The sequence below is a fragment of the Dromiciops gliroides genome, chromosome 4, assembly GCF_019393635.1.
Source record: "Dromiciops gliroides isolate mDroGli1 chromosome 4, mDroGli1.pri, whole genome shotgun sequence".
NCBI lineage: Eukaryota > Metazoa > Chordata > Mammalia > Microbiotheria > Microbiotheriidae > Dromiciops > Dromiciops gliroides.
Window position 1 is genome coordinate 41,489,377 of NC_057864.1, and position 27,150 is coordinate 41,516,526.

General features: G+C 41.1%; 1 protein-coding gene across 2 annotated transcripts in view; it reads right to left on the reverse strand.

Annotated features, from left to right (window-relative positions):
* Positions 1-5,148: 5,148 nt before the first annotated feature.
* HS2ST1 (heparan sulfate 2-O-sulfotransferase 1) overlaps positions 5,149-27,150 on the reverse strand; it is a 226,425-nt gene continuing 204,423 nt past the window's right edge. The window contains exons 5-7 of one of the 2 annotated variants that reach the window (XM_044001170.1): positions 14,396-14,493; positions 12,089-12,246; positions 5,149-9,954 (exon numbers count right to left, since the gene is read on the reverse strand). In XM_044001170.1, coding sequence (XP_043857105.1) covers positions 9,725-9,954; positions 12,089-12,246; positions 14,396-14,493 — 486 coding nt within the window. In that variant the 3' untranslated portion in view covers positions 5,149-9,724. The remainder of the gene's footprint in view (positions 9,955-12,088; positions 12,247-14,395; positions 14,494-27,150) is intronic. The other variant, XM_044001171.1, reaches the window with a different exon arrangement.

A 27,150-nucleotide genomic window follows, 5' to 3' on the forward strand; every position in this document is an offset into this window, starting at 1 on the left:
TTGGGCCAGAGTTTGCCAACTCCACCCTAGAACATCTTATTAAAAGGACGGTTAGTGAACATTTAAAAAAGGAAGTGGTGAGTACAGAACTAAAATGCCACCAAATATGGTTTACTTAAATTTTAGCAGAGCAATTGAGAAGATCTCTCATGCTATTCTTGTTGAAAAGATTGAGATGTCGATTAGGAACTTGTTAAAAGGCTAGACCCAAAGTGTAGTAACTAATGGTTTGATATTAACAACCAAACAGGCCTGCAGGGATGTCTTAGATATTTGTGCTTGGTCCTGTGCTTTTAATAATTTTGTTAATGACTTACACTCTAAAGCTTATCAGATTTGTAGGTGACACAATTCTGGGAGGGATAACCAACACACTAGATATCAGTGAGACTCAAATCCACAACACTGGGCTACACTGGAGAGGAAATATAAAAGATAAATGTAAAATATTTGGGGGGTTCAAAAATCCAACTTCCCAAGATGGGAGAGGTATAGCTAAATAGCTGATCTAAAAAGATCTTGGGGTTTTAGCAGATTATGAAATCAATATGAGGCAATAGTGTGATATGATGGTTCAGAAAGTTTATGACATTTCAAGCTTCATAAGGAGAGGTAGTATTTAGGATGAGAGACAAGTGTTGTTTTGCTCTGTTCTGGCTGGACGATAAGCTGGGGAATATTGTATTTCATTCTAGGGGCAGCTCTTTGGGAAGGACATTGTTAAATGGGGGAGTGTCTTGAGGAAGGCATTAAGCATGGTGATACACTTTGAGATTATCCCATATGGGGATCTACTGAAGAAACTGCGGATTGTTTAGCTTGGAGAAAACCTAACAGTTGTTTTGAAGGTAATGGTAACAACTGGCATACAGTGCCTCATGGCTTGAGAAGCACTTCGCGTACCTTCACATTTGATGTACACAATAGCTCAGTGAGCTAGGGCCTTTAGGTATAATCCCATTTTACAGACAAGGGAACAGGCTAAATCGTCAAGTCCATGGTCATCCAGCTGGCAAATGCCAGTGGTTTTTTGGCTGGATTCAAATGCAAGGTCTCTCCCGGTTCCAAACCCAGTGTTCTCCCCACTGTACCCACACTGTCATTTGGTAAGGCTTACCTCTGAAAAGAGGATTACAGTAGTTGGCCCCAGAAGACAAAACCAGGAGCAAAGACATATTTCAGAGGCATGTATAAACTCGATAAAGGAAAAACTTTTAACAATTAAGAAATCTGCAAAAGCCGAATGGGCTCCCTGGAAAGGTCTTTGGCCAGATGACCACTTGTTGGGGATGCAGAAGGAATTCCTGTTCAGGTGCCAGGTTGTACCCATTGGCTTATTAGTGTCCTTTTACTCCAAGAGTCTATAATTGAGTGCAGAATGGATTGAGGGCCACTTGATTTTTGTTTTTGTTTTGTGGGCCAATGAGTTGAAGTGACTTGCCCAGGGTCACACAGCTAGTAAGTGTCAAATGTCTGAAGCTGGGTTTGAACTCAGGTCCTCCTGAATCCAGGGCTGGTGCTTTATCCACTGTGCCACCTAGCTGCCCTGAGGGCCACTTGAAAGAAAGTACTTAATGACCAAAGATCTAGGGCTGAAAGTGAAGTGTCCAAGGTCACATAGGTAATAGGGAGCAGAGGTGAGATTTCAATCCAGCTCCCCTTTCCACTGACCACACCGCATCAAGCATCTGTTCTTGACCCTGTTCAACAAGTGTAACTAGACCTTGGTGAAGACATCTATGACATATTGATCAAATCTTTTCTTTTTGTTTTGTTTTGTGGGACAATGGGGGTTAAGTGACTTGCCTAGGGTCACACAGCTAGTAAGTGTCAAATGTCTGAGGCCGGATTTGAACTCAGGTCCTCTTGAATCCAGGGCCGGTGCTTTATCCACTGCGCGACCTAGCTGCCCCCTTGATCAGATCTTCAAATAAGCTGGAAGGGATGGTGACAGTGCTGGATGTGAATGAATATGCATCCCACAAGATCTCAACAGGTTGGAATGATGGGTTGAATTGAACAAAAATGAAATTAAGTGGGATACTGTTTATTTGGGTTAAAAAAATTCAACTATAAAAAGTACCAATTGAGGGGAGTACTAAAGACCTAGGGGCTTTAGGGCAATACAATCAATTGATCAACAACCATTTATTAAGCAAACTCAACATGAACCAGCAATGCACCATAAAAGCAAATGGACAACAAAAAAGCTATCTTGCTTTTAGGATGCATTCATAGAGATTTAGAGTTCAGAATACGAGGAGTTAAGAATCCTACCCTGACCAGAAAAGCTGAATCACATCTTTAGGAAGGATGTTAAAACTGCTGAAAAGATTGGAGACTGGCATCCGAAGAATGGTGGTGAGGGGAACCCCCCCAAAAAACCCCACAAACTAACCAGAGATATTTAACCTATGGTTTATAATAGTTGTTTTATCTAGCAGTAGAACTGGCCAGAATGACAAGCAGAGAGAGGAAGTCCCTATTAAAACCAACCAAAAAGCCCTATTCCCACTGAGGCGGAAGCCGGGGATTAGGAATCAGGGACCCGGGGCCAGAGTCCTCACTTGGCTACTTAAATAACAAGGCAGAAAGTGACTTGTGTTGAACTTAATTTATTTGGCTATGAAAGGTAACAGTTTGGGTGGTGAGTTTCTTCCTGTGGAAACAGTAAAAAGCATCTTGCCTTGATCATTATTACTATTTTAATTGTGTTCTGGAGTCTACATGTGCATTGTTCAGCAGGCAGTAATATTCAAATAAACCTAAAATACTTAATTAGATAAAGGTCACTTCCTGATCTGGGTCTCGTTTCATTAAATGAAAAAAAATGGAGGGATTGAATTAATAGTCTCTAAGGTGCCTCCCAGCTCTAAATTCTATAATAAAAATCTATTTTTTTTTACCCAGTTTCACTTCCAACTCATTTTAAAATTAATGTATCTGCTAAGTCCCATGCTGCAGGATAAGGATTCCATCAATTAATTACTATTACCTACCTCTCTCATGGTATTTGTACTAGCTATTTCTTTATTTGTCATTATTATTGCTATTTCCTCTCTCAACTAGATTGTAAGTGCCTTGAGGGCAGGAACTATTCTCCTCTGTATCACACTGTCTTGCATATATTAGGCACAGACACTTATGAAACAGTGACTTCATTTTATTTTCCCTGGTTTTCCCTGTTATTGAAGTTGAAAGGCCCTAAAGTCTCCATTTTAATGCCAAGTTTCCTTTTCCAGTAACTTTATGAAAAAAGACAACTACTAGCCTTTTAAATGAGCTTGTTTCAAGTGACCACATCTGTGCTCAGCAATAATGAAGGCAGAACAGGCCCATAAAGAAGACACGAGTGGCTGGGGCCTCAAGCAGAGAAGAAAACAGGTGGGCAGCGCCCAGGGATTTGTACTGAAAAGGAAATCCAGTAAATTCAAGCTACAGATCCTTCCTTTCCCTGCTCCCCCCTTCTCCAATTGGCTGGGTAAGAGCACAACCAAATTTGTAGGCTTAAACATTGACTGTTGCACGCTGTTTATTTTCCAAAGAACAAAGGTCCGGGATCATAACAGGAACAGCTAAATTAACTTTAAGGCAAGGGTCTTCTTTAACTATTTATATGCTATTTGGCACTGAAGGGTAACAACACGGAAAATCATCATGCCACCATACTTTAAGGGTGTCCTGGGGTCCATGCATACCCCGTTCAGCGACCATTACTGTTTGGATAGAACATAAAATATGTCATTATAAGGGCAGCGGCATCTGGAGGAAGTCATTCTGATCTCCTTTAGCAGGACAAGCAGTTTCCCATAAAGAGATTTAAAAAATTAGTGTATTTGTTGAAGGTAAATTTTAAAACCTAGCTTATTTGTTGCATGTACTTGCATGTGTGGGGGGGGGAGGGTGGGTAGAGGGTCCAGACTGGAGATGTGGTGGGGATAAGGAACTTGTTTTAACAAATGCCTATTAGCAATGTTCTACCATTTGAGTCTTTTGAGGGGCATCAAGAGGTCAAGTAACAAGCCCAGGGTCAAAATGTCCATATGGGTCAAGAACTGAACTTGGTGCTTCCTGAATCTGAGGTCAAGTCTCTACCCACCAAGCCCCATAGATTCTCTTAATGTCTGTAATTAGGAAGAAATTAAAATGGAGGTTCTTAACACCTCTAAGTGTGATGCTTTCCAATCAAAGATCTAAGTAGCATGCTACACGATGAGTATTTAAGAACCAGTTCACTAAGAAATTTCACAACTAGCATTTAGCAGGGTTGACAACTTCACAAAGATAAAGTTCAACATCCTGTATGTTCACCATGGGCACGAGACAAATGTTACAAATGATCTTTGAAGGGAGGCGTCCATCAAGCCATCATTGTACTGATATTTAAAAAGTAATAAGGGGCAGCTAAGTGGCGCAGTGGATAAAGCACCAACCCTGGATTCAGGAGGACCTGAGTTCAAATCCGACCTCAGATACTTGACACTTAACTAGCTGTGTGACCTTGGGCAAGTCACTTAACCCTAATCGCCTCACCAAAAAAAAAAAAAAAGTAATAGCACTTGGATAGGGCACATCATCTCTGTAGCAATGCAAAGAATAACAAGTTTGGAGTCAGCCTAGTTTCAAATCCTGGCTGTGCTACTGACGACCTGCATGACCTTGGGCAAACCTTATTGGGTCCTCTATAAAATGAGGGGGCTAGATTAGATAATCTCTAACATCCTTTTGAGTTTAATCTCCATCGGGATGCATCTTCCCATATTTTGTAGATGACAGAATTGTCTAGTAAGTGCTCATATGATTTATCTATCTTATGGTATATTTGTCTTTTGGGGACCTAATTTGACAATGCTTTTCCCCTAGTCCTTTCTGAAATGAGGAACACCCAATATAGAGTTTATACATCTCCTGTCTCATATCTTATTACCAATGGTGAAGTCTGATGAAGTCCTGGACAAACATTATGGAAAAGGCAGTCTACTCTGAATAAAATAACTACACAATCAGTCAAAATGATCACGGGCCAACAACAATGCCAGCTCTTCCACCGGCAATCCATGTGAGACTGAGGACGCTTCCACTGTCTACTGAAGCCTGTGAGGAGAATGAAGGGTACGGAAACAGATATTAAAACAGGACACCAAAGAGTTTTTCCCTTCCCACTGGTTGTTTATTTTAATAGCATTTGCATCAGGAAATCAACCGAAACACTTCAACAACAGAAAGCTGGCAGCGGGTTAAGGAGAACGAGTGATTATCTTTCCAACAGATGTGACAGAATGGTTTCAAGTGGGAATGGTATTGCACAAATGAATCCATGGTGAGGGAGGGAGGCAGGGAGCAAGAAAGGGAGAGACAGAGAGAGGAGTGGGCATCTTACAACATGGATTGTGAGGAAAAAAGGCACTATTCAGCTGTCTGTGTAGTTTTAAAATAAAAATCATGAAGCACAATCCATGTTTTCTCAAAGTTACATTCGATACTGCTAAGGAGATGCTCCCACACCAGACTCTCGCCACAAAAGGCAGGGAAATAGTACCAAGGGACCTGGGAGACAGCACTGATGCCTAAATAACAGGTGTGTGACTGATGTGTTAGAAGGGCATCCTGACCAGGAGGACCTGTTTTGTAAACAGGGCTACGAACATCACCAAACTGCATGAGCTTACCATACAAGAGTGTCTGTCTGTCTGGCTAGCCCAAGGCCCCATTTCAGCATCTCTCCAAGCCACTGGGCAGTAGTCATAAGCTCCACTTTGAAGGAGCTAAGTTGGCAGTGCATTGGAAACAGGCCATTTCAGCAGACTGTGTGGGCTTTATTGTAGCCAGCATCACATACAAGCCATTTTTAATACCAGGGAAATTGGTGCAACACCCACCCCCCCAAAAAGAAACCAACAACAAAAAACCACCCTACCAAGTGCCCCATGCCCTGACATAGACAGAACTTACTGCAGAGGCAAGCTTTTATAACATAAAGACAGGGGCATCTTAGCCTCTCAAGGGTGAGCCTCATGAAATGGGTCTATGAGATACTTCTCGCAAGCTGTGGATTAGAAGCCTATGGAGTATTCATTCTGAAAACAGCCAATGGGAGTCTAGTTGGGTCCTAGAAATGTCATTAATGGACAATTTGATGGAAAGTTCAAATAACAGGAATCCATTTTAGGAATTACCTGTTTATTTAGCTTCTCTCATGTCTAAAGCTGTTTTGTAAAAAAGAGGGAGATGGAGAGAAAGTAACAGAGAGAATATTACTGTCTATGAAGTTCTTCCTAATTAGGCAAACAATGGGAAATCATCTGCAATGTAAAAATGTGGTTTGTCACGAAAAACACTAACAAGTTTAGTGATTCTGTCACTGTCATTTATGTGACAAAGCAATTATGGATTTTAAATGACAAGATTTAACTGAAAAATAAATGGAAATAAAAAACTACCATGTATAAAGCTTATCCTTTGAAAATATTCTTTGATTTTTCATTAGATTTAAATGTGAGTACCAGGAATTCAGAGGCATTCAAAATTCTGCAAATTGTATTAATGCATACAGGTGATATAAAAGTAATCCCTGTACATTCTTTTATTTTTACTATTAAGTAAAGGAATATTTTACATGTTAAAGCTAGGCAAAAACCATATGATTTCCCCCCCCCCCATTAGAGTTGAAAACAGTCACATAAATTTATTGACAGCTGTCATTTTGGAGCAATTAGAAAATAGAAGTTAAAACAATTTGAACAAAAAGGTATCTTTTCTTCTCCAAGGAAATAAACATATATATGTATATAGACATATATACACACACATATACACATAACATATAACATTGTCTTTTAAAATGCAAAGTGGTTAATTCACTTTTATATATTAAAAAAAGTATTTCCCTATGGTCAAAAATACTGACAAAGAGCAGAGGCTGGAAAAAACCCACATTTGCCACTTTAAAAAAATACATTATTGTTTCAGCAGTTGAGGGTACTGATTTATTACAAATCTCGGTCCCCGGCTTTGGAATCATAAGGAATCTGCGGCATTTGCAGAAATGGGCTGGCTTGGACCATGAGATGTCATTTATTCCACCCCCTCCACCCAACTCCTAGCAGGACCATGATTAAGTCACCTCGGACATATGATATCATCAATGCTACCACTTTGGAAATTGTATTAGATCAGATCAGGGAAAGGAAAGAATGTATTTGGATGCAATCCAATCATCAAAATTTATGAAATTGTGGCAGAAACTTTTTGGGTCTGTAAGCTACCCTTTAGAGGGAATTTAGGACCTTCTGAGGGTAAATTAACTCTGAGGCCAACAAAGCGCTAGTTCATAGTAATACTTCTAGTGCCCTCAGGGGTGCTGCAGTTACAGGAAAGAGTTGATTCACCCCTGGAAGTCCTTAGCTTGCCCTCTGAAGGTTGTGGGCTAGTATTTATGTAAACTTTATGACAGACCCCCTCTCCCCCGCCCCGCTTAGATCTGTTCCTGTATAGAGATGAGGGTTTTCTTTGGGGGGGGGAGGGGGATACTATTTTTTTGTGTGTCTATTGCCAAGGAAACAATTTGTGAGCCACATCCCCTGCCAATAAATAAATGGAAAATGAGACTAGTCAAAAACCACCATATACCCAGCAATGTCTTATCAGCATTCTGATGTGATTCAATTTTTAAGTGTTTCTTTCCAAAACTCTTCTTGCATTTTTCCTTCAAATGTCTTTGCAAGTTTTGTCCTGATTTATGATGACTTTTTTGACAGGTGAAAATATCCTTTAGGGGGACATTCAAAATGCTTTCATATGATGGGGTGAGGCATCCCTAGGCCATGTTTACTTAACACATTTTCTCAGAAGGCTCCTTTTCTAAGATGGGGGAGAGTGTGAATGGGGAACAGGGAAGTCAAACTCAGCAATACATATTTTAGAAATGGCAAATAGAAAAATATGCATTGATTATGACTGTACAACAAAACCGGAAAATCTTTCACATTCTGGATGACAAGATTTGTTTTACTCCCCCCCCACCCCACCCACCTCTCCCGCAATCAGTGAAGCAGGTTTATTTGAAAGAGGGCACCTCCTGAATCCAGACCACTGTTTGTGAAACTTAACAGGTTTGGAAATCCGCTAGTCGATTTCACATTCCAATAGCTGCCGAAACATGAAGTGCAAGACACTGAGAGAAGTCTATCCCGCGTGAATCAGTGTATTTCTTCTGTACTGTACAGCTTCCAGATGGAATCTTCTCCCTCTTCCCCCCACATGATGGAGGATGAATGGTGAAATATCTCATGTTACGAATGTTTGTGTGTTTTTTTAAAATAATTTTTATAATGACTTTTGGTTCCATAGCGTTTTACAAGTTTCAAAGCACTCTTACCAATTTTGCTGGATGCTCACAACAGCTCTATGAGGTAAGTAGGGAAGGTATGACTGTCCACGTTTTATGGATGAGAAAATGGAGGCCCACGGAGTTTAGGTGACTTGCTGATGGTCACAAAAGCTCAAATTTCTGGAGCCAGGACCATAAGCTGTGCATCTTCTGACTCTCAAGTCCTGGGCTCATTCCACTCTGACCTGCTTCTGCCTGACCTCCTTGATGCTTTCTGTATTTAACATTCAAAGTTGTTGAAGTGCATTTCAGTTATGTCCAACAGTTAGTTGACCCGGATGAGAAATAGAATAGCAGATGGGATGATTTCACTTGACATAACAAAATTGGTGCAAAACCACTTTAAACTAGTTACTCATAGCCTTTTGGTCCAAATACATAAAATATGCAATATTTACAGCATTTGACTCCTTTGTAAATGCAATGCTTTAAAACACATTAAAAAGCACCTTAGTAAAAATATTCTACAGGTAAAAGTATAGAAGTAGTAGGAAAATCCCAACCATACCACAGCTCACGAATGGAGTTATAATATGGAATTGCCAATATATCCATTACAAATCATTTGGGGAGGAATAGATAATGAAGTCGCTTTTAACATCAATGTGTAAGTCTGAAATAAAACATCTTTCTTTGATGAGTTTTCCCAACCATGGTTGGTAAGGAGATGGGGAGGGGGGGAGGGCGGAGGGAGAAATACTGCATCGATTCTCTATCTGTTTACATTACTGGGTTTAATTCCTTCCTAACACTCACAATTGGATATTCTCTTTTTATTAAAACCTATATAAATATGGGCAAATCCAACAGCAGCAGCCACATTTCTTAGCAAACATTATTGGACATTCTAAGTTGACGGTAATCACAATAACAAAGTACAAGAGGCCAACCAGTCGGTAACACTATTCATTAAAGACCATTCTCCAAGGGAAGGTGAGGGAGATAGACGGTTTCTTCTTTACAGATGTCTTGGGTAAAGACAACTTCTCTCAGAATCAAAAACAGAGTAGAGGACACTTCTCTGAAATTTTACCATCAACTAGAATTCTGCTGTGTGTTAATTTTGGTAAACAAATGTGTAGTTTCTTTAGACAGGAGGCTATTAGCTCAACCCAAAGGTTGGGCTGAAGAAAAGACCTGAAGCTTAAGCTTCTTGGAAGGCTGATATCTCCAGTCGTTGTCCACTTGCTTGCTTGAAGTCCTTCACAGCCCAAATCTCAACTCGACAGTAAATCATGTCACAGGCTTGCCAGCAATCTAGATTATGGAGCTGAGAACCAAGGAGGAGACGTGGTCAAACATTAAGTCCATGGATCAAGTAGGAACGTGGTATTCTTAGTTCGATTTGGGGTAAATCTTCTCATAGAAAAAGTTTTGTGAAAGGATATATAAGTCCCCATCTTTTTCTCGAACGGCATGGGCTCGGATGAACTGGAATTGTTCCAGGGCAAATTCATAGAACTCATTCTCCATTTTCCAGATGTCAGACTGCTGTAACTTTGCTATGGTTTGTTTGGTGGGGAGCTTCTTCTCTGTGGTTTTCCTAAGGTGAGATTTCTTTCCTACTTGCAAAAGCAAACAAAATTTTGGGAAAATTAACTTATTTTTCCAAGAGAAAATAGGTCTTCCCTTCCCCTGCCCTTTGCCTTGAATTCCCTTCCCCCTCACTTCTTCTTCTTAAAATTACTCATTTCCTTCCAGCTCAACTCAAAAACCACTTCTTACATGAATTTGTTTGATCTCCCTTGCCCCAAATTACTCCATGTTTATTTGTGTGTGTGTAGGCATGTATGTAAAACATACATGCGATCTCTGACACAGATTAAGCTCCATGAAGGTAGCGGCTGTTTTATTTTTGAATCGCTATCTCCAGGGCCTGGTAAAATGCTTTGTCCAGAACGGATACTCAGTAAATGCTTATTAATTGACTGAAAAGACAAAATTTCCACATCCCTGGAGATGAAGAAATACTTTAAGAAGACAGAATGTATGATTAAAGGGCCAAGGATCACAGGTTTAATGCTAGAAGGACTGAATGGAGAGTCATCCAGTCCCCTCAATTTAAAAATGATGAAACCGAAGCTTTAATCTAGCTAGTTTCCTTCAGTTAGACTGTCAGTTCCTAGAGGGCAGGAACTTGAATCTCTAGCACTTAGTACAGTGCCTACTGGTACATAGAAGGCACTTAATTAGTGAATTAAATCTGGGCTAAATGGGGCTCCTATGACTGTAGGACTTGATTTTTAACACTGTCATGAGACATTTTTAGCCTGAAAAGGAATTACTGAGCTTGCAAGTAGGCGTGGTAAGAACTGTCACTCCGTGGAACTCATGTGCTGTATAAATCATGTAGCTCAGGGATTCTTCACGTTTCTGGAGAAAAACTGATAGAATGACTGCTTTATAAACTTAACACTAATCGCCAGCAATCTTCTCTGGAGATATCATGGTGGGAGCCCTGGCAAAAATGGGCCCTAGGAAATGAGGTCTTAGCCTATGCTCCAATAGGAAAATGGAAGTAACTAGAATGATAGATTTGCAGTGGGCTATTAAAGTCACCAATTATATTGTGAACTCCCCAAGGGTAGGGAGCTGTCCTTAGTGCCTGGCACATAGTGAATGCTTAATAAATGCTTGCTGACCATAGTCTGTAAACAAAGTAGTAGCCTGACACATAGTAGATGCTTAATAACAGTTTACTAACTATATTGCATAAACACAGTAGTAGCCTGGCACATAGTAGGTACTAAATAATGGTTTACTGACCACAGGGTATAACCAAAGTGGCAGCCTGGCACACAGTAGGCACTTAATAACAGTTTACTGACCTTAATTTGTAACAAAGTGGCAGCTTGGCATACAGTAGGCATTTAAGACTGGCTTACTGACCATAGATTATACACAAGGTAGCAGGGCTGTCCCAGTAAAGCACTGGGCATGGACTGGTTAGTCTGAACACTCAGAATGGCTTTTGGCAGGATCTGTGGGATGGGTTCTTGTCTTAACATCTTCTCTGACCTGCTGATGTGTCTATCTGGGTGTGATCTGTTCCGTGGATACAAAATGCATGTGTGTAAGGGGGGGCTCTTTTCTGGGGGCTCTAGAAAGCCTCCTTCCCTCTCCTGTTCAGCTGCTGAAAGTCTGTGCTTCACAGAATCCAGGGAACAGAGGTGAGCAAACCGCCCTTCCCCGGCTACGTGATTATCTACCCTGTCAAAAGCTTGAAAAGCTCCCAATATAGATGCCATTTATTTCTCTCCCTTTTCATGCCTCCATTTTTCTAGTAGGAATTTTCACATTTCAAATATATCAAAGTTAGCATGTATGGAATGGCTTAAAAGGCTCCATATGCCCTGTCTGGCTCAGGCAAAAAATCAATATGGGATTCTAGGCCTCTGATCTACAATAGGGATCATCTCTTGCTTCTTTCTGCACCATGTGACACAGCTCTCTGCTCTCAGCCCTCTCATCTATCTGTCATGGAATCCAGTTATCCGTGTTGTGCTTTGGCCCCCAACAGAACTGTACTCTCTAGGAGGGCAGGGACAGTCTCTTTCCCTCAAGCACAGTGATGCTTAAGAAGTATTTGAACAATCAAGTTGAATAGTGATGGTTTCACCCGAACATTTGAGAATCTTCAGCTATACGAGTAAAATGAGATTTGAGGAAGACTTTTTTTTTAAACAACCATGGAAATACCTGTCCGATAGAGGTCTGTGGCCCCCCTGAAGAAGCGGGGCAGGGCTGCCTCCAGAAGCATGATGAAGTCTTCGAGCTCTTCGGTGACTCCCACTAAGAAGTATTCATTAATCAGGTTATATTTGGCCTGGTCCATGGCCCATCTGCTTCCCACGTTCCTAAAACCAGAGAGAGGGAATTAGTGCATACTTGAGAAATGAGCTTCTGATACCCTGACATGGTACGCCACGGAGAAGAAAACCCCCAGCAGCACTGCATAAGGAAATTCATTCCGAGGCACACCTGTGTTTGATTTCTCTTACCTAACTTTCCCATCTTCCCATTCTGCCTCACCTGTGTCAGTACTGAACCATATGCTCTTTAAGATTTCCCCCCAAACTTTAGTACATTAGTCCATAAGGTTTAGAATTTTGTGTTTATTGCTCAAAACAATTCAATTTCTAATGTCAGTTTCTCTACAATTTCCTAAGAAAGAAAGAGATCAGTGCCCATGCCATTCAGAGTCACTACCAACACCACAAGCAGAGATGGGCTGTGATAAGGGATATACAGTCTGGCCCCAAGACCACAGACTGAGAGTGGGGATTCTGCCATTATTTGGCCCCAGGTTCTTGGGAGAGTTGGCCCTGATATTTTGTTTTTTTGGGGTTTTTTTTGCAGGGCAATGGGGGTTAAGTGACTTGCCCAGGGTCACACAGCTAGTAAGTGTTAAGTGTCTGAGGCCGGATTTGAACTCAGGTCCTCCTGAATCCAGGGCCGGTGCTTTATCCACTGCGCCACCTAGCTGCCCATCCCTGATACTTTTATCTGTAAAGGAGGAGAGCTTTTGTCAAGCTGGAATACTCAAGAGCGAAAGATTCTAGAGCACTCGGGCCTAGTTGTATTTAACAAAGCCAAGTGTGCGAATATCCCACATTCTTCTAGGAAAACAGACAAAATCGGAAGGTCTTGCTCCCCACACCTTAACTGCACTTTAAAAAAGATTACGATGCCTCCGTGCAGAATGCAGTGGGTGACTTTAATTAGCAAAGCACATTTAATAGCATCTCACAGAGGACTAAGGGAAGCAGAGAAGGTATTAATCGGAACTCCTGGTTTTTGTGATTTTAATTCAAAGTGGTTCTCAGAAAGATATTAACCACGAATGTGTTACTATTGCTTCTTCTGTGTCCCATAAAAGTGAATCTTCACCTCTCAGATTCTAGCACACACCAAATATTTATTAGACACACCTATCTTGGGGAATCTCCATGTACTTTTATTAGCATCCTAAACCAAAATGAACATCATGATTTCTGCTTCTAGGGTAGGCACAGAGACTTGAACAGGAAAACCATGCAAGTAAAGCATGCTGGGCTTGGTGAGAGAGGATGAAATCAAATTTCACTTCTGACAACTACTTGTGTGACCATGTGCAACAACAATAACAATGATGACTAGTGTTTATGTGGTGCCTGCTATGTGCTAGGCACTGTGTTAAGCACTTCACAATTATAATGTCATTTGATGCTCACCATAACCCTGGGAAGTAGGTGCTATTATCTTCTCCATTTTATAGTTGAGGATGGTAAGGGACTTGCCCAGGGTCACCCAGCTAGGAAGTATGTGAGGCTGGATTTGAACTCAGGTCTTCCTGACTCCAGTCAGTGCAAGTAATTTTATTTCTCCAACCTTCAGATGTTTACAAACTGGAGATTATGAGATAATGTAACAAACACTGTGCAAATCTAAAGAGCTACAGAACTGTCACTCATGATTGTTAGTATTGTTATTACTGTCAGACAGGCTTTGCAGTGGCCAAAATGGTAAGCCTTGGGAGGGCGACTCCTGACTGGCCTCTGATTAGAGCATGGTCAGTATGGTGCAAAATGTGCATACAAACCACATTCAAGCCAAGCTGCTTGGGGGACCCTGGCAAGCATCCTTCAAGGGAAATGCCTTTAAAAGGCTGTTAAACGGGTGTAGCTAGGTGGCTCAGTGGATAGAGCACAGGCCCTGGAGTCAGGAGGACATGAGTTCAAATCCGGCCTCAGACACTTGACACTTACTAGCTGTGTGACCCTGGGCAAGTCACTTAACCTCCATTGCCCCGCAAAACAAACAAACAAACAAACAAACAAACAAACAAACAAACAAACAAACAAACAAACAAACAAACAAACAAGGCTGTTAAACACAATCTATCTCCTCCTGGCCTTCCACTGGCTTCCCAGTATCTGTAGCACATTCAGATTTGTTCAGTGAGGATCGCTGAACATACTGCATCCATCAGTCAGTAACTAACGGATGCTAACTCCATCTTCGTACCAGCATTCCGAGCTGTGACCACAGAAGAAGGGGATCTGAAGCCACAGTTTCTCTGGAGCACAGTCCGAGCCTCCCTCAGCCACACATTCGTCAAAAGTCTGGAACAAAGCAAAGGGGAAGAAATGAACCACAAATCTGAGGCAGGTCTGATAAACATCTCCATGTTTTATCAATTTACAATGATTATTACATCACACTAGAAAATGAATTTGGGGGTGGGGCAGAGGGAGAGACAAAGAAGGGAAGAAGGGAAAGCAAAGATAAACATGAGGGATGGTTCTGAAGAATTAATTGACTTACTAAAAAAGGGTCTTGAATAACAATTAGTCCATGGACTTACTTTGTATTTTCTAACCCATGACTTAGGAGGACAGAGTTGAAAACAAAGGTGCTGACAGTGTATAGCCATTTTTTTTTTTTTTAGTGAGGCAATTGGGGTTAAGTGACTTGCCCAGGGTCACACAGCTAGTAAGTGTTAAGTGTCTGAGGCCGGATTTGAACTCAGGAACTCCTGACTCCAGGGCCAGTGCTCCATCCACTGCACCACCTAGCTGCCCCTGGTGTATAGCCATTTTTAAAGAAGCAGTATGGAACAGAAGCAGATTTATACTTCAGTCTCCTTATTTTTCAAATCAGGGATGGAGACTAGATTGATCTCTAAGCTCTTTTCCATCTTGAAATACTTTGCTTCTATGAACTCTACGTCTTGGTTTATGTAGTTCCAAAGAACTGGCATGTTCTCATCCAATCAACTCTGTCTAGACTTGTTGACTTGTTGAAATTCTATTGATTAAGATTCAGTCAAATGCTGTCTCCCCAAAGAAGCTGTCTTTTAATCTCTCCAGATGGAAATGTTTATCTATTCCTCAGACCTCCTACAGAGTTTTCAACAAATGAATATTTGACATACAGAAAGCACCAGGTCTCAAGTCATTTATGGTCCCTTCCTCTAGCTGTAACCAGTCATTTCTCTCAGATATTGTCCAAAAGTGGCCAGTGTCAATTGTTTTGGGGTGGAATACAATGGACGATTTGCCACTTGGCCAAGACACTAGCAGTCACCCTTTTAAAAGCTCTAGTTACACTTATTCTCACACCTCTGGTCATACTGGTCCTGGGTGGGGGAGGGGTTCGGTTGGGGTGCAGGGGGATGCAAAACACCAAACAGTAACACCTCCTCCTTGGGAGTTTTGCTTCATTCAAACTGATCACTCAGTCCAAATCCTAATGGTGGTTACCTGTTGAGCCCCAAGTCATTTTCCTTCCTTTCTCAAGGACCCGGCTCACGGCCTTCCTTCTGACAAAGCTCTTACCCTTATGGGCCTCAGTGGGCTTTACCATAAGTGTGGATGTCTCCTGGATCACCTTAACCTCCCAATCCCTCGATCTCCTCAGCTCCCATTACCTACTCTTCCACCCAGCAACAGCCACACACAGGGTGGGTCGCACCCTTATCTCACCATTAGTGACAAGAGTTCTTTAACAGTCAAAAACAGCAAGCTCTCTTTACTGGATTATTCCATCTCTCAGTAAACCATACCCCTCAAAACTTTATTCTTTGCCCTCACTAGGACATCCAGCCAACGAACAAGTATTTATTGACTGTTGCTATGTGCCGCACACGGTCCTGGGGATATAAGTATAACGAATAAAACAATTCCTACTCAAGTTCATTCTCCCCTTCATACTTTCCCAAGTACTAACCGAACTTTCTTCTCTCCCTGTCTCTCTGTCCTAGGCCGCCTTCCATCATCTCTCCACATTCTTTTAGTGAGAGACCTCATCAGCTCTCACAGGTTTAATTTTCATTTCTATTCCTTTCTCCTGAGCTCTAGCCATGTATATACAACTCCCTAATGGATATTTTGGATTGGATGTTCCATAGGTATCCTAAATGCATTATGTCCCAAAGTCAACCCATTATCTATCCCTCAAAACCCGCCCCTTTCTAAACATCCCTATTTCTGTCAAGAGTACTGCCAACCTCAGCATGCCCTTCTTCATTCTACATATCCAACCAGCTGCCAAGTCATGTCAATTACAAATTTCTCTAATCCATCCTTTTCTCTATACTGACATGGCCACGAACTTGGATCAGGCCCTTATCACCTCTCACCTGGACAACTGAAATGTCTTCCTAATGGTTTCCCCTTCTCTGATTTCTCCACTCTTCTGCCAAGATGATTCCTCTCAAGACAGGTCTGATCACATCACTCCCTTATTCAATAAATTCAAGCGGCTCTTATTTCACAGTTCAAATCAAAAATCCCTCTTTAAAATCCTTCCCAACCTAGCCCCAACTTAATTCTCCAGCCTGATTAAAGATGATGTGCCTTTCCCCTCACCCCAGAGTCCATCCTGACTGGCCTCCTTCCTTGCTTTGGCTCACAGGTACCACTGTTGTTGCCTTTGTGTCGGCTGCCCCGTCAGGCACAGAACACTCTCCGTCCTCACCTCCAGCTCTTGGGTTCTCTCCGTTTCTTTCCAAATATAGCCCAAGCACCACGGTCTACATGCAACTTTTCTTGTTTCCCCAAATGCTAATGGACTCCCCTAAACAGATGTTATGCATATTATGTATACACTTATTTACGTAGATGCTCCCTTCCTGACAAAAGACAAGTGAGTTCTGTTTCAGTTTTGTTTTTGTACCTTCAGTGTCTAACAAACAGGAGGCACACTTAATACATGAGGGCTGACTAATTGTGGTGAACATTACCGCCTTCTTCTTGGATGCTTTCATCACTCAGCTTATCCCTTACCAGTAATTAGTGACAGAAAATTTCCTCCCCAGGTGAAGGCTTGGTGGTACCACATCTACCCAACTGGTTCCTCCTCATTAGTTCCCCTCTTTTGTTAATAGGATCATCTAACTTGTACCCCACTGCTCTTGCTCTGATTCAAGGTCTTATTTATTACTTCATGCTTGGAGTCCTAAAGCAGCCTCCTAACTCCTTTTATCCTTTCTCTCCAATTTAGCCAGATCTGCCTCACTAAAATCAGGCTTTTATAATGTCACTCCCCTACGCCAAACTTTCAAAGACTTTCACATTCATAGCTTTGGAGGAACTTAGATTTCCAGGCCCTCCACAATTTGACTACAACACATTTTTCCAATCTTGTTCCTATAAACACTCCCCACTCTAGAAAGACTGGTCTGCTGGAAAGCTCCCCAAACATGCAATGACCATTATAATTCTCTGGATCTTTGCTCACATCATCTTCTCCTCTCTAGCCAAGTCCCACCTGTCAAGTGCAACCTCCTAGCAGGAAGCCCTCCCTTTGTGTGATTAAAGTTGCAGGGATCTCCCTTCTCTGCCCAAGACTCCAGTTTATGATCTTTTTTATTACACCGCTCCTGGAAGCTTTCGTATCATTCTCATTGATTGTCATTTAAGCTGTGAACATAGTAAAAGCAAAATAAATATTTGTTGAATGAATCGATGAATCTGGATAAATATTAAACCATTGACATGGGTATCTAGTAAAGATCTTTTCATGAGCAGTGATTAGGGCTCTTTAAGGTATGTTTAAGGTCTAACAATAGATGGATCCACAAATTGAAGGAACAACTCCAAAGCCTGACAGAGGGATGAAAGAATAAAATTAACCTCCTTAAGAATTTTAATAATGCTCCTTTTTTGAAACTGTCCCAAATTCTCTAAATCCATATAAAATGTCTAGAAATTCTAGCCTTTTTTTTAAAAGAAAAAACAAACATTTCCATTAGAATCTGATTTATATATTCTACCAGTTGGGTCTGACTCAGGCTACAGGCCCTTTAAAAAGGAGTTTTATTATCCTCTATGTTGAGTCGTGTCTGATAAAATAAAAACATATCTATCTATCTATATACCATGTTCCAATTTCCATGAAGTCTATGGCCCAATGAACTGAGAAGTTGATAAACTTGAAGGTTTTTGATTCCAGGCCTATCCAATTTCAACCAGTCCTAGATTATCCCATTTGCTTCCAAAGCTCAGAAGATGGGCTCTGCTTCCTTTATCTGATTGGAGTCATATAGAATGTAATAAATAATAAAAAGCAATGGCAGGGGGACTCATCATCTCTATAACCTTCACTTTTTTTGATTGATTCAAAGAAATTAAAAAGATTTCCCCTGAATACAGGAAGGGAGGCTAATAAATGAGGCAAAGGCAATGAAGGTTTACATCAAAGTTTTTATACTGTTAATTAAGATGAAGGTAATTTTGCAAATTAAAATGTTTTCTGTTGGTGTCAAAGATGTCATTAATTGGCAATGGGCTAAATACAAATGATGGTTATTTGGTTCACCTTCTTAAAATAACCTATTTTTATGCTGCTGAAATACTAGAGCAGATAAATGAAAACCCAGAAATAATTCCCCAAATGATTTTTTTTTTTTGGCTAATAGTTCCAAACTTCTGAACCTACTAAGTGCTGTGTTAAATTGGATAATACAGGGCAAAATGTGTTTTTTGGTTTGCTTTTTACTTTTTCCCTTGGTTCCTTATCATCTTTGGGCACAGGGACCTCTTCTTAATTTTCCCAGGAAATGTATGAAAGGCTGCCCTGATTCCCTGAGTTATTAAGGTTCCTATTATCTTCTATTTATTCACCTAAGTACATGTTCTATTATTCCCATCCCCAAAGAATATATGTTTTTTGAGGACAGGAGCTGAGTATTTTTTTTTTTTTTGCTTTGTTGTTGTGTGCTCAGTAACCAGTAAAGTGTCTTGCACACAAATGGATGCTTAATGAATTTTTTCTGTTAACTGAACAATGGCAGAGAGAATAAGACAAAGTAAAGCATGAATAATTACGGGCTAAGAATGTATCTGAATATCTCAGACCTTATTTAGACAACCAGGTCTCAACTACAATATATTCATAGTTGATGAATGAAATAAAACCAGTATATTCCATCTGAAACCAAATGAGTATACTACCAACTTTGATGGCATAGAACTTGACTTAGACACTCATTAACCAAGATGACAGGCGCTGAATCTAATCTGAATATCACTTTGGATACCTAGACTTCTCAGAACATACCACAAGAGGAGAATGCCATTCAAATGACTATCTACCCCAAATCATCTGTTTCTTCCAGGCTTCGCTAAAAGATTAGTCACTTCAGAGAAAGAAATTTTTTTATTTTTTCCCTCCAAATATTGAAATGTTAAAAAAAAATCCAACAAAATAAAGACTCTCTTTCCTCTTGCAGACCTAAGGTAACCGGCTGACTCTACCAGTGAAAAGAGAGGGCTAACATCAAAAAATGTGATCAGCATTTTCAGTAAGTAAATCTGGCTTTTTATAGAGAGAAATTCCTTCCAAACTGCTTTGAAAGTTGTATGAACTATGATATTCAATAAATGGAAAGTACAACTGATAAGCAAGGAAATTTAAACACCTTTGGCGTTTTATGAGGTGAGGCCGAATCTATTGTTTGTTGGGCTGGCAGTGAAGAGCTCTGGTGGGGGGATGTGAGCCAGCTGATTTGGGAGATGCCAAACAGGGATGGTTGGGAGATGAATGGATAAAGGGGAGCTGAAGAGAAGCCTAGAAGGTAGAACAGGGATCAGATGCATAATGAGGGATGCAAAGCTAAGGAAGGCATAAAAATATAACAAATATTTTCTAGTCTTACTTTGGGTGCAAAATGAGGCTAAGGAGGATAATTGGTGATGGGTATTTTTGCCCTGTTTGGTATTAGCCATGGTGGACCCTTCCTCTCTTGATTCTCTCTTGGTCTTGCTTCTTTCATGGGTCACAGTCCCTTGTGGCACTAACTGCATTGTTTCTATCAGCTCATTTCTCTCTTAAAATGTGTTTCTATAGTATATTTCCAGCTAAGTTCTCTGATGCCTGGGTTCCCAAAGGCCAGGGCAGGGAAATTCTGGAAGGTTCCACTCAAGTTGGAAAGGCTTTGAGTAGGGGTCCAATGGCAGGCCTTGCTAATAAATAAGTTCCCATCTAGGCGGGATTCTGGACAATGACTGTTTTGGTTATAGAACTCTCAAAGACAGCCTACTGAAGTTGGGAAACGTCATTTGTGTAACTGGATGAAGACCCATGGAATAGAAGCACTCTAACTTCATGTCACCGGGAGGCTTTGATTGAATGATTTTGATTTAAAGTGAGTGAAGAGTGGGACTAAGAACTCCAAAACCTCCATTTAAGGAGGGGTCTCAGCATAGATCTCTTTGGGACTTCTGTATTTACTACTACTCTGTGAGTGGTGGGGCCGTGGTGAGAAGTGAGTTAAGTGAAGGATCATCTGGAGTATCAGGTTAGATATTCTAATGTGACCCAAAGGGCAGGATTCTGCCTCCAAGTAGGAAGGAAGCTGACCAGTAAGTGCACAGGAAGCCAGGGAACAAATGGACAGCTTTCCTAAGTGAACAGATTTCTGTTATATGGTTAAAAGGCACAGATTCCTGGAAGAGATCCTAACAAATGTTACATACAGATACTTAGCAGGTGGTCACTCAAAAATCAGTCATATGCTGGATTATCAAGGTAACCAGAACCACAAATGATATTTTTATAAAGAGGTTAAGATATTTAATATTGACATTATATAAGAGAATATATGAAATGAAATATGTTGGCATATACAACCAGATTCAAGTCATAGAAACCTAGGAGTTGCTTAAGAGATTAGGTAAACACAAAAAAAGGGGTCCCAAGTTCATCAACTATGGCAAAACTGAGTTTGTTGTTCAGTCATTTTCTTGGTTTTTTGGGAGGGGCATTGAGGGTTAAGTGACTTGCCCAGGGTCACACAGCTAGGAAGTGTCAAATGGCTGAGGCTGGATTTGAACTCACATCCACCTGAATCCAGGGCCAGTGCTCTATCCACCGTGCCACCTAGCTGCCCCGTTCAGTCATTTTCAGTCATGCCCGGCTCTTTGTGATTGATTCCATTTGAGGTTTTCTTGGTAATGATACTGGAGTGGTTGGCTGTTTCCTCTTTCAGCTCATTGTACATGTGAGGAAACTGAGGCAAACAGGGTGAAGTGACTAAGCCCAGGGTCACACAGCTTGTAAGTATCTGAGGCCAGATCTAAACTCAGGATGATGAGTCTTCCTGACTCCAGGCCCAGCGCTCAATCCACTGAACTACCTCACCATCCAAAATTGAGTCTGGGTGCTTGGAAATTATGACGGACTTCCAATCCCTTTCTGAGATACATATTTTCAGCTTTCCATGTTTTGTTTTGATTACTATTGAATAGTTATTCCAAACATTTTAAAAGAAATTTGAAGAGAAAAAACTTCCAAGTTAGAGATTTTCACTTCAATTACAAACCCTCCTAAAGCAAGTTTCTGACTTGAATGAGCAAGAAGAGTATATAAAAAAAAAAAAAAATTAGGAAATGTAATCAGTAAACAAGGGACTGCAATAGCCTCATGCCTTGCATACACTGGGTGCTCCAATGTTTTCAATGAGTGATTTTCTTTGTCTTTTCCTTTTTTGGGGGGGGGGGCGGGGAGGGAGGGCAATGAGGGTTAAGTGACTTGCCCAGGGTCACACAGCTAGTCAGTGTCAAGTATCTGAGGCTGGATTTGAACTCAGGTTCTCCTGAATCCAGGACTAGTGCTTTATCCACTGCGCCACCTAGCTGCCCCCTCAGTGAGTGATTTTAAAAAATAATGATCGGGGCGGCTAGGTGGCGCAGTGGATAAAGCACTGGCCTTGGATTCAGGAGTACCTGAGTTCAAATCCAGCCTCAGACACTTGACACTGACTAGCTGTGTGACCCTGGGCAAGTCACTTAACCCCCATTGCCCTGCAAAAAACAAAAAAACAAAAAAATAATGATCACTGAAATTCTAATTAAGACAAAGACTTGTTTTTGTTTTTTTTTTAAAGTTCTAGAGTGGTTCTTTTAGGGGAAAAAAAAAGGTGCTCAGTCATACTAAAGCTAGTGTGGTCCTCTGTAAGAGGAAGAAAAAGAGAACTTCATATGAGACCCCTCAACGGAGAGTTATGCCTGGTCTAATAAATTGAAAGTAATAAACTTACTGCAGTCAATTAACAATTAGATGTTAATTTTTCTTTTTTTGTTTGTTTTGCTTTTGGTGAGGCAATTGGGGTTAAGTGACTTGCCCAGGGTCACACAGCTAGTAAGTGTTAAGTGTCTGAGGCTGGCTTTAAACTCAGGTCCTCCTGAATCCAGGGCCAGTGCTCTATCCACTGCGCCACCTAGAAGCCCCTAGATGTTAATTTTTCACATATACAAATCATAATTAGTGAGAGTAAGAAATAAAAACACATAGAGGTAACGTGTGAGTGCTGTTACCCCCAAACCTCAGAGCAAGAGAAGGCTTCCCTAGCACGTGGGTGGATTCTCAAGGTAGGCTATATGGAAAGACAAAAATCCCAGATGCCATGAAGGCATGGAAGGGACTGGAGGAGCTTTGCAGATGGTGAGGCCTTTGGTTGATGGAAGACCAGAGTCCAGCTTCACAGGGAAATAACAGGGAATTCCTCCGCGCGTCACTCAGGGTGTCAGAGGCAGTCTTTGGAAGCAGCAGCTGGATCAAGCGTCACTAATTCTTCATTTCCTAGAAGCTTACTGCTCCCATTTATAAGACAAACATGTTCCAAAGCGATGTGTTCTTAATTCACGCTGATTCTCACTGCTGCTGACAGAGGACATACTAGGCCACAGGAAGAGAGACTAAGGGGTAGGGATCGTGGTCTTTCCAGTGCCTCTGATCCCGTTATGAGTTGATGCCGTCTGATTTTAACTTAATACACAGACATCAATCCCTTTTTGCCAAGATAATAACTATCATTGTATTATATGAAGAAACAAAATGATTGGGAAAACACTTATTTAGTGCCTGGGTCCTAGTAGGCACCTAATAAATGCTGCTTCGTTCTTCTCCCCCATTCACAACATTTAAAATAAGGTCAGGATAAATAAGAAAACAGATAAAAGTCAATATTTGAATATTCATAGAATATATACATCATGAAAATCATTAAAATTTTTCTACGATTAAATAGTATTAGCTGGATTTTCCCCAAAGTGTAGTTAGTCTTTATCTAATTTTAAGTGTTTTAAATGATTTGGTCATGAAACACTTTGGGCTTGAAAAAATATTTCTTTATCCTATAGTGCCAGTCTCTCAGGAGGTCTAGGGTTATGGAGTGGATGTATGGATAAAAGGAGGCTTGGGGAAATTTTTAGAACAAAAGAGAGGATATTACAAGTAGTTTTGGGCAGCTAGGTGGCACAGTGGATGGAGTCAGGAAGACTCATCTTCATGAATTCAAATCTGACCTCAGATACTAGCTGTGGGACCCTTGTGAGAAATAATTATTAATAATCAATATCCTGGGAGACTCAGAGAGCTCCCCTTCTTTCTTCTTTTTTTTTTCTTTTGCAGGGCAATGAGGGTTAAGTGACTTGCCCAGGGTCACACAGCTAGTACCTGTCAAGTGTCTGAGGGTAGATTTGAACTCAGGTCCTCCTGAATTCAGGGCCAGTGCTTTATCCACTGTTCCACACAGCTGCCCCTCCCCTTCTTTCTTAAGTGCTCCCTTCCCTACCCACAACCCCCACACTCAAAGGTTAAGTTTCCTTGAGAGATTCCATCAAATTCTCTTTATCTGGGTCACACCCAACCCAACCCAAGCTTACAGAGAGTCTTGGGTAGAAACAGATCCTTTTGTCTAGATAGCCCAAGAAGGTACTGATGAAATTAAACCACACCTAGATGAAATGATTTTGCCCTAATCAGCTTGAGTAGGGGGTCTTACATTCTTTTCTCTGATGTCATCCCTGGACTTCATTTTAATATAACCCCCCTTCAATCATTTTAACCAATTAGATTTGACATCTATGTGACAGACCTCCTACAACTGGAAGGGTATATGAACCGAGACCCTCCTGCAAGGAGGGGATCTTTGGTCTGAGAGAGATGGCCACAGACCTCATTTTTCTAATAACCCACCAGCCAAATTGATAAAATGATTAAATTATCCAGAAACTATGTCTCTCATATTTTTAATCACTTCACCCTGTTTGCCTCAGTTTTCTCATCTGTAAAATGAGTTGGAGAAGGAAATGGCAAACCACTATCTCTGCCAAGAAAACCCCAAATGCAGTCACGAAGAGTTGGACACAACTGAATGCCACCACCCAATTTCAAGCTAAAAAGTTGTTTTATATAATAAGTTATTCATATATAATACCTCAACATATCACAAGAGCCATGATTTCATCTTTGGTGGGTACTGTCTTCTTTTTTTTTGGCAGGGCAATTGGGGTTAAGTGACTTGCCCAGGGTCACACAGCTAGTAAGTGTTAAGTGTCTGAGGCCAGATTTGAACTCAGGTATTTCTGAATCCAGGGCCGGTGCTCTATCCATTGTGCCATCTAGCTGCCCCTGGGTACTGTCTTCTTCTACTGAAACAGATCACAACTCCCCAACACTTCAGAAGATTTCTCATGAGTTAGCATGGCCAAAATCATTTTTCACCTGGCAACTGGCTAACCTGGGGATGAGCTTTTTCAGACTTAATCGGGCTGGCCTGTGGACAATGGGCCTACAGCCTGTTGCCGGGTCTAAATCGAAATGGTTTCTGCCAGGGATTGAGTTCTGCCTACACTGCCTTTTAAGGATGGAGGAACGTTACAGCAGGAAGACCGGCAAAGATAGGAACAGTCAGGGTGGGAGGGCCGAGCTCACTGTTGGTAGAACTGCAGTTCAAGCAATCTGTTAATAACTTGGAATTATGCTGAGAAAGTAACTGAAGCTACCCTTTCCCTATGAACCAGAGATGTCACTGCTAGGGATGTACCTCAAAGAGGACACAGACAGCAAAATACCTGGAGCAGCTTTTTGTTGTGTTGTGGTGCATTTTGTTTTGTTAGTAGCAGAGAACTGGAAATAAGGAAAATGTGCATTAATTCAAGAGTGGGAAATTGTGATATCTGCAATGAGGATAAGATTGTAACCTAAGAGGTGACAGAAGATTCATGAATATAAGACAAAAGGAGAAGTTCTAAGCAAAACCCAGAAAATATATACAACAAACACAATAATGTGAAGAGAGAAACAACAACAATAAAAATTAAACTGGACATTTTAGAATGATAAGTATCAAACGGAGCTGGATCTGTGCAGAGGTGGGGGACCATGGGTACAGAGCACTGCATACACTGCCATACTGTTTGGTTTGGTTGAACTCTTTTTTCCCCCTCTACTTTTTATTTGTTGTTAGAAGGAATAGCTGGGGGTGAGGGGGTGGAAGGGTACGAGGGGAGAGACAGGAAGGGGGGCAACAGACATATAAATGGGAATTCTAGAACACTCCCATACCGTGATAATGTACCAAAGTAGGTCTTCTGATATAAGTACAATCTCATATTGTTTGACTGTATGGAACACCAAGTCTTCATATGTCACAGTTTGGGAAATGCTAATTTACATTTTGTTTCTATTATTTCCATGTTATGTAACTTTATCGCCAGATTGTTTCAATTTTTAGGAAGAAAATATATAATCCTGCTAAGACTTTTTAAAAAATCCATTAGTTTCCTGAGGGCTGAGAATGTCATTTTTTCCCTGTTGGTATACACAGTACCTTGTGCACTTAAATGTTTCTTGAATTAAATGCAATCTAGTTCTCAAATGCCAATCTTCAGACAACTAGTCCTTGCCTGTTGAATAAGACACTGATCTATGGTACAGGGAGGCCAAAGAATTGTGCCAATCGAAAAGCAGTCACTGCGATCTCTGAAAGGCAGCAATTGTCAGCACAACGGACCAGAAAGCTTTGTGCCTTACAGAACCAACGGGAAAAAAAGGGATGAAATCATGGATCGACCCATGATTGAACAACGACCTCTAGTCATTTTCAAGTCTGATGTTTGCACTGAGCACTCCAGTGACTATTGTTTACCATCCACAAAGGAAGGGGCTGAACTGGCGGGTCCCTGTGGTCCCTTTTCTAGCTCCATCTTTTTTCCCTCCCTTTTAGAGCCTACTAAGAACACAATCACTGGTCCTACGACAGTGTTCCAATCATCTACTCTTGGGTGTGAGAAGCTCCTGCAGAAGGCAGGACCCTCGGCAGACCTTCACAACCCAAGCCTCATCAACATTACTGTGATAAGGACAAGTAAGGCATCGGCAATTAAGACTGATAGAATTTCCCTGAAATAAAAGATGCGTTGTTAAAATCGGTAGGACCACACATGCCACACAAGCATGAAACAGAGAAATATGGGCCTCAAAAAATAAATCAAGTTTAAGAGCTTGTCTATGCTATCAAATCAGATTACAAAGCTGTGGATTTCTATTCAAACTACAGTGAACCTAAAACAAAACAAAAGAAAACAAAAAAACCCTGCAAAATTTCTCACATGGGAATAGCATCTACAAAAAGTCTGATTGATCTTTTCATTGTACTTATATATTAAGAGGCACTAGGTGGCACCATAGCAGACTTGAAGTCAAGAAGACCAAAGTTTGGGAGGCGGCTAGGTGGCGCAGTGGATAAGCACCGGCCCTGGATTCAGGAGTTCCTGAGTTCAAATCCGGCCTCAGACACTTGACACTTACTAGCTGTGTGACCTTGGGCAAATCACTTAACCCCCATTGCCCTGCAAAAAAAAAAAAAAAAAAAAAAAGACCAGAGTTCAAATCCAGCCGCAGACAATAATTCAGCTCTATGGCCTTGGGCAAGCCACTTAATCTCTGCCTCAGTTTCCTCAGATGTAACATGGGGATAATAATAGCCCTAC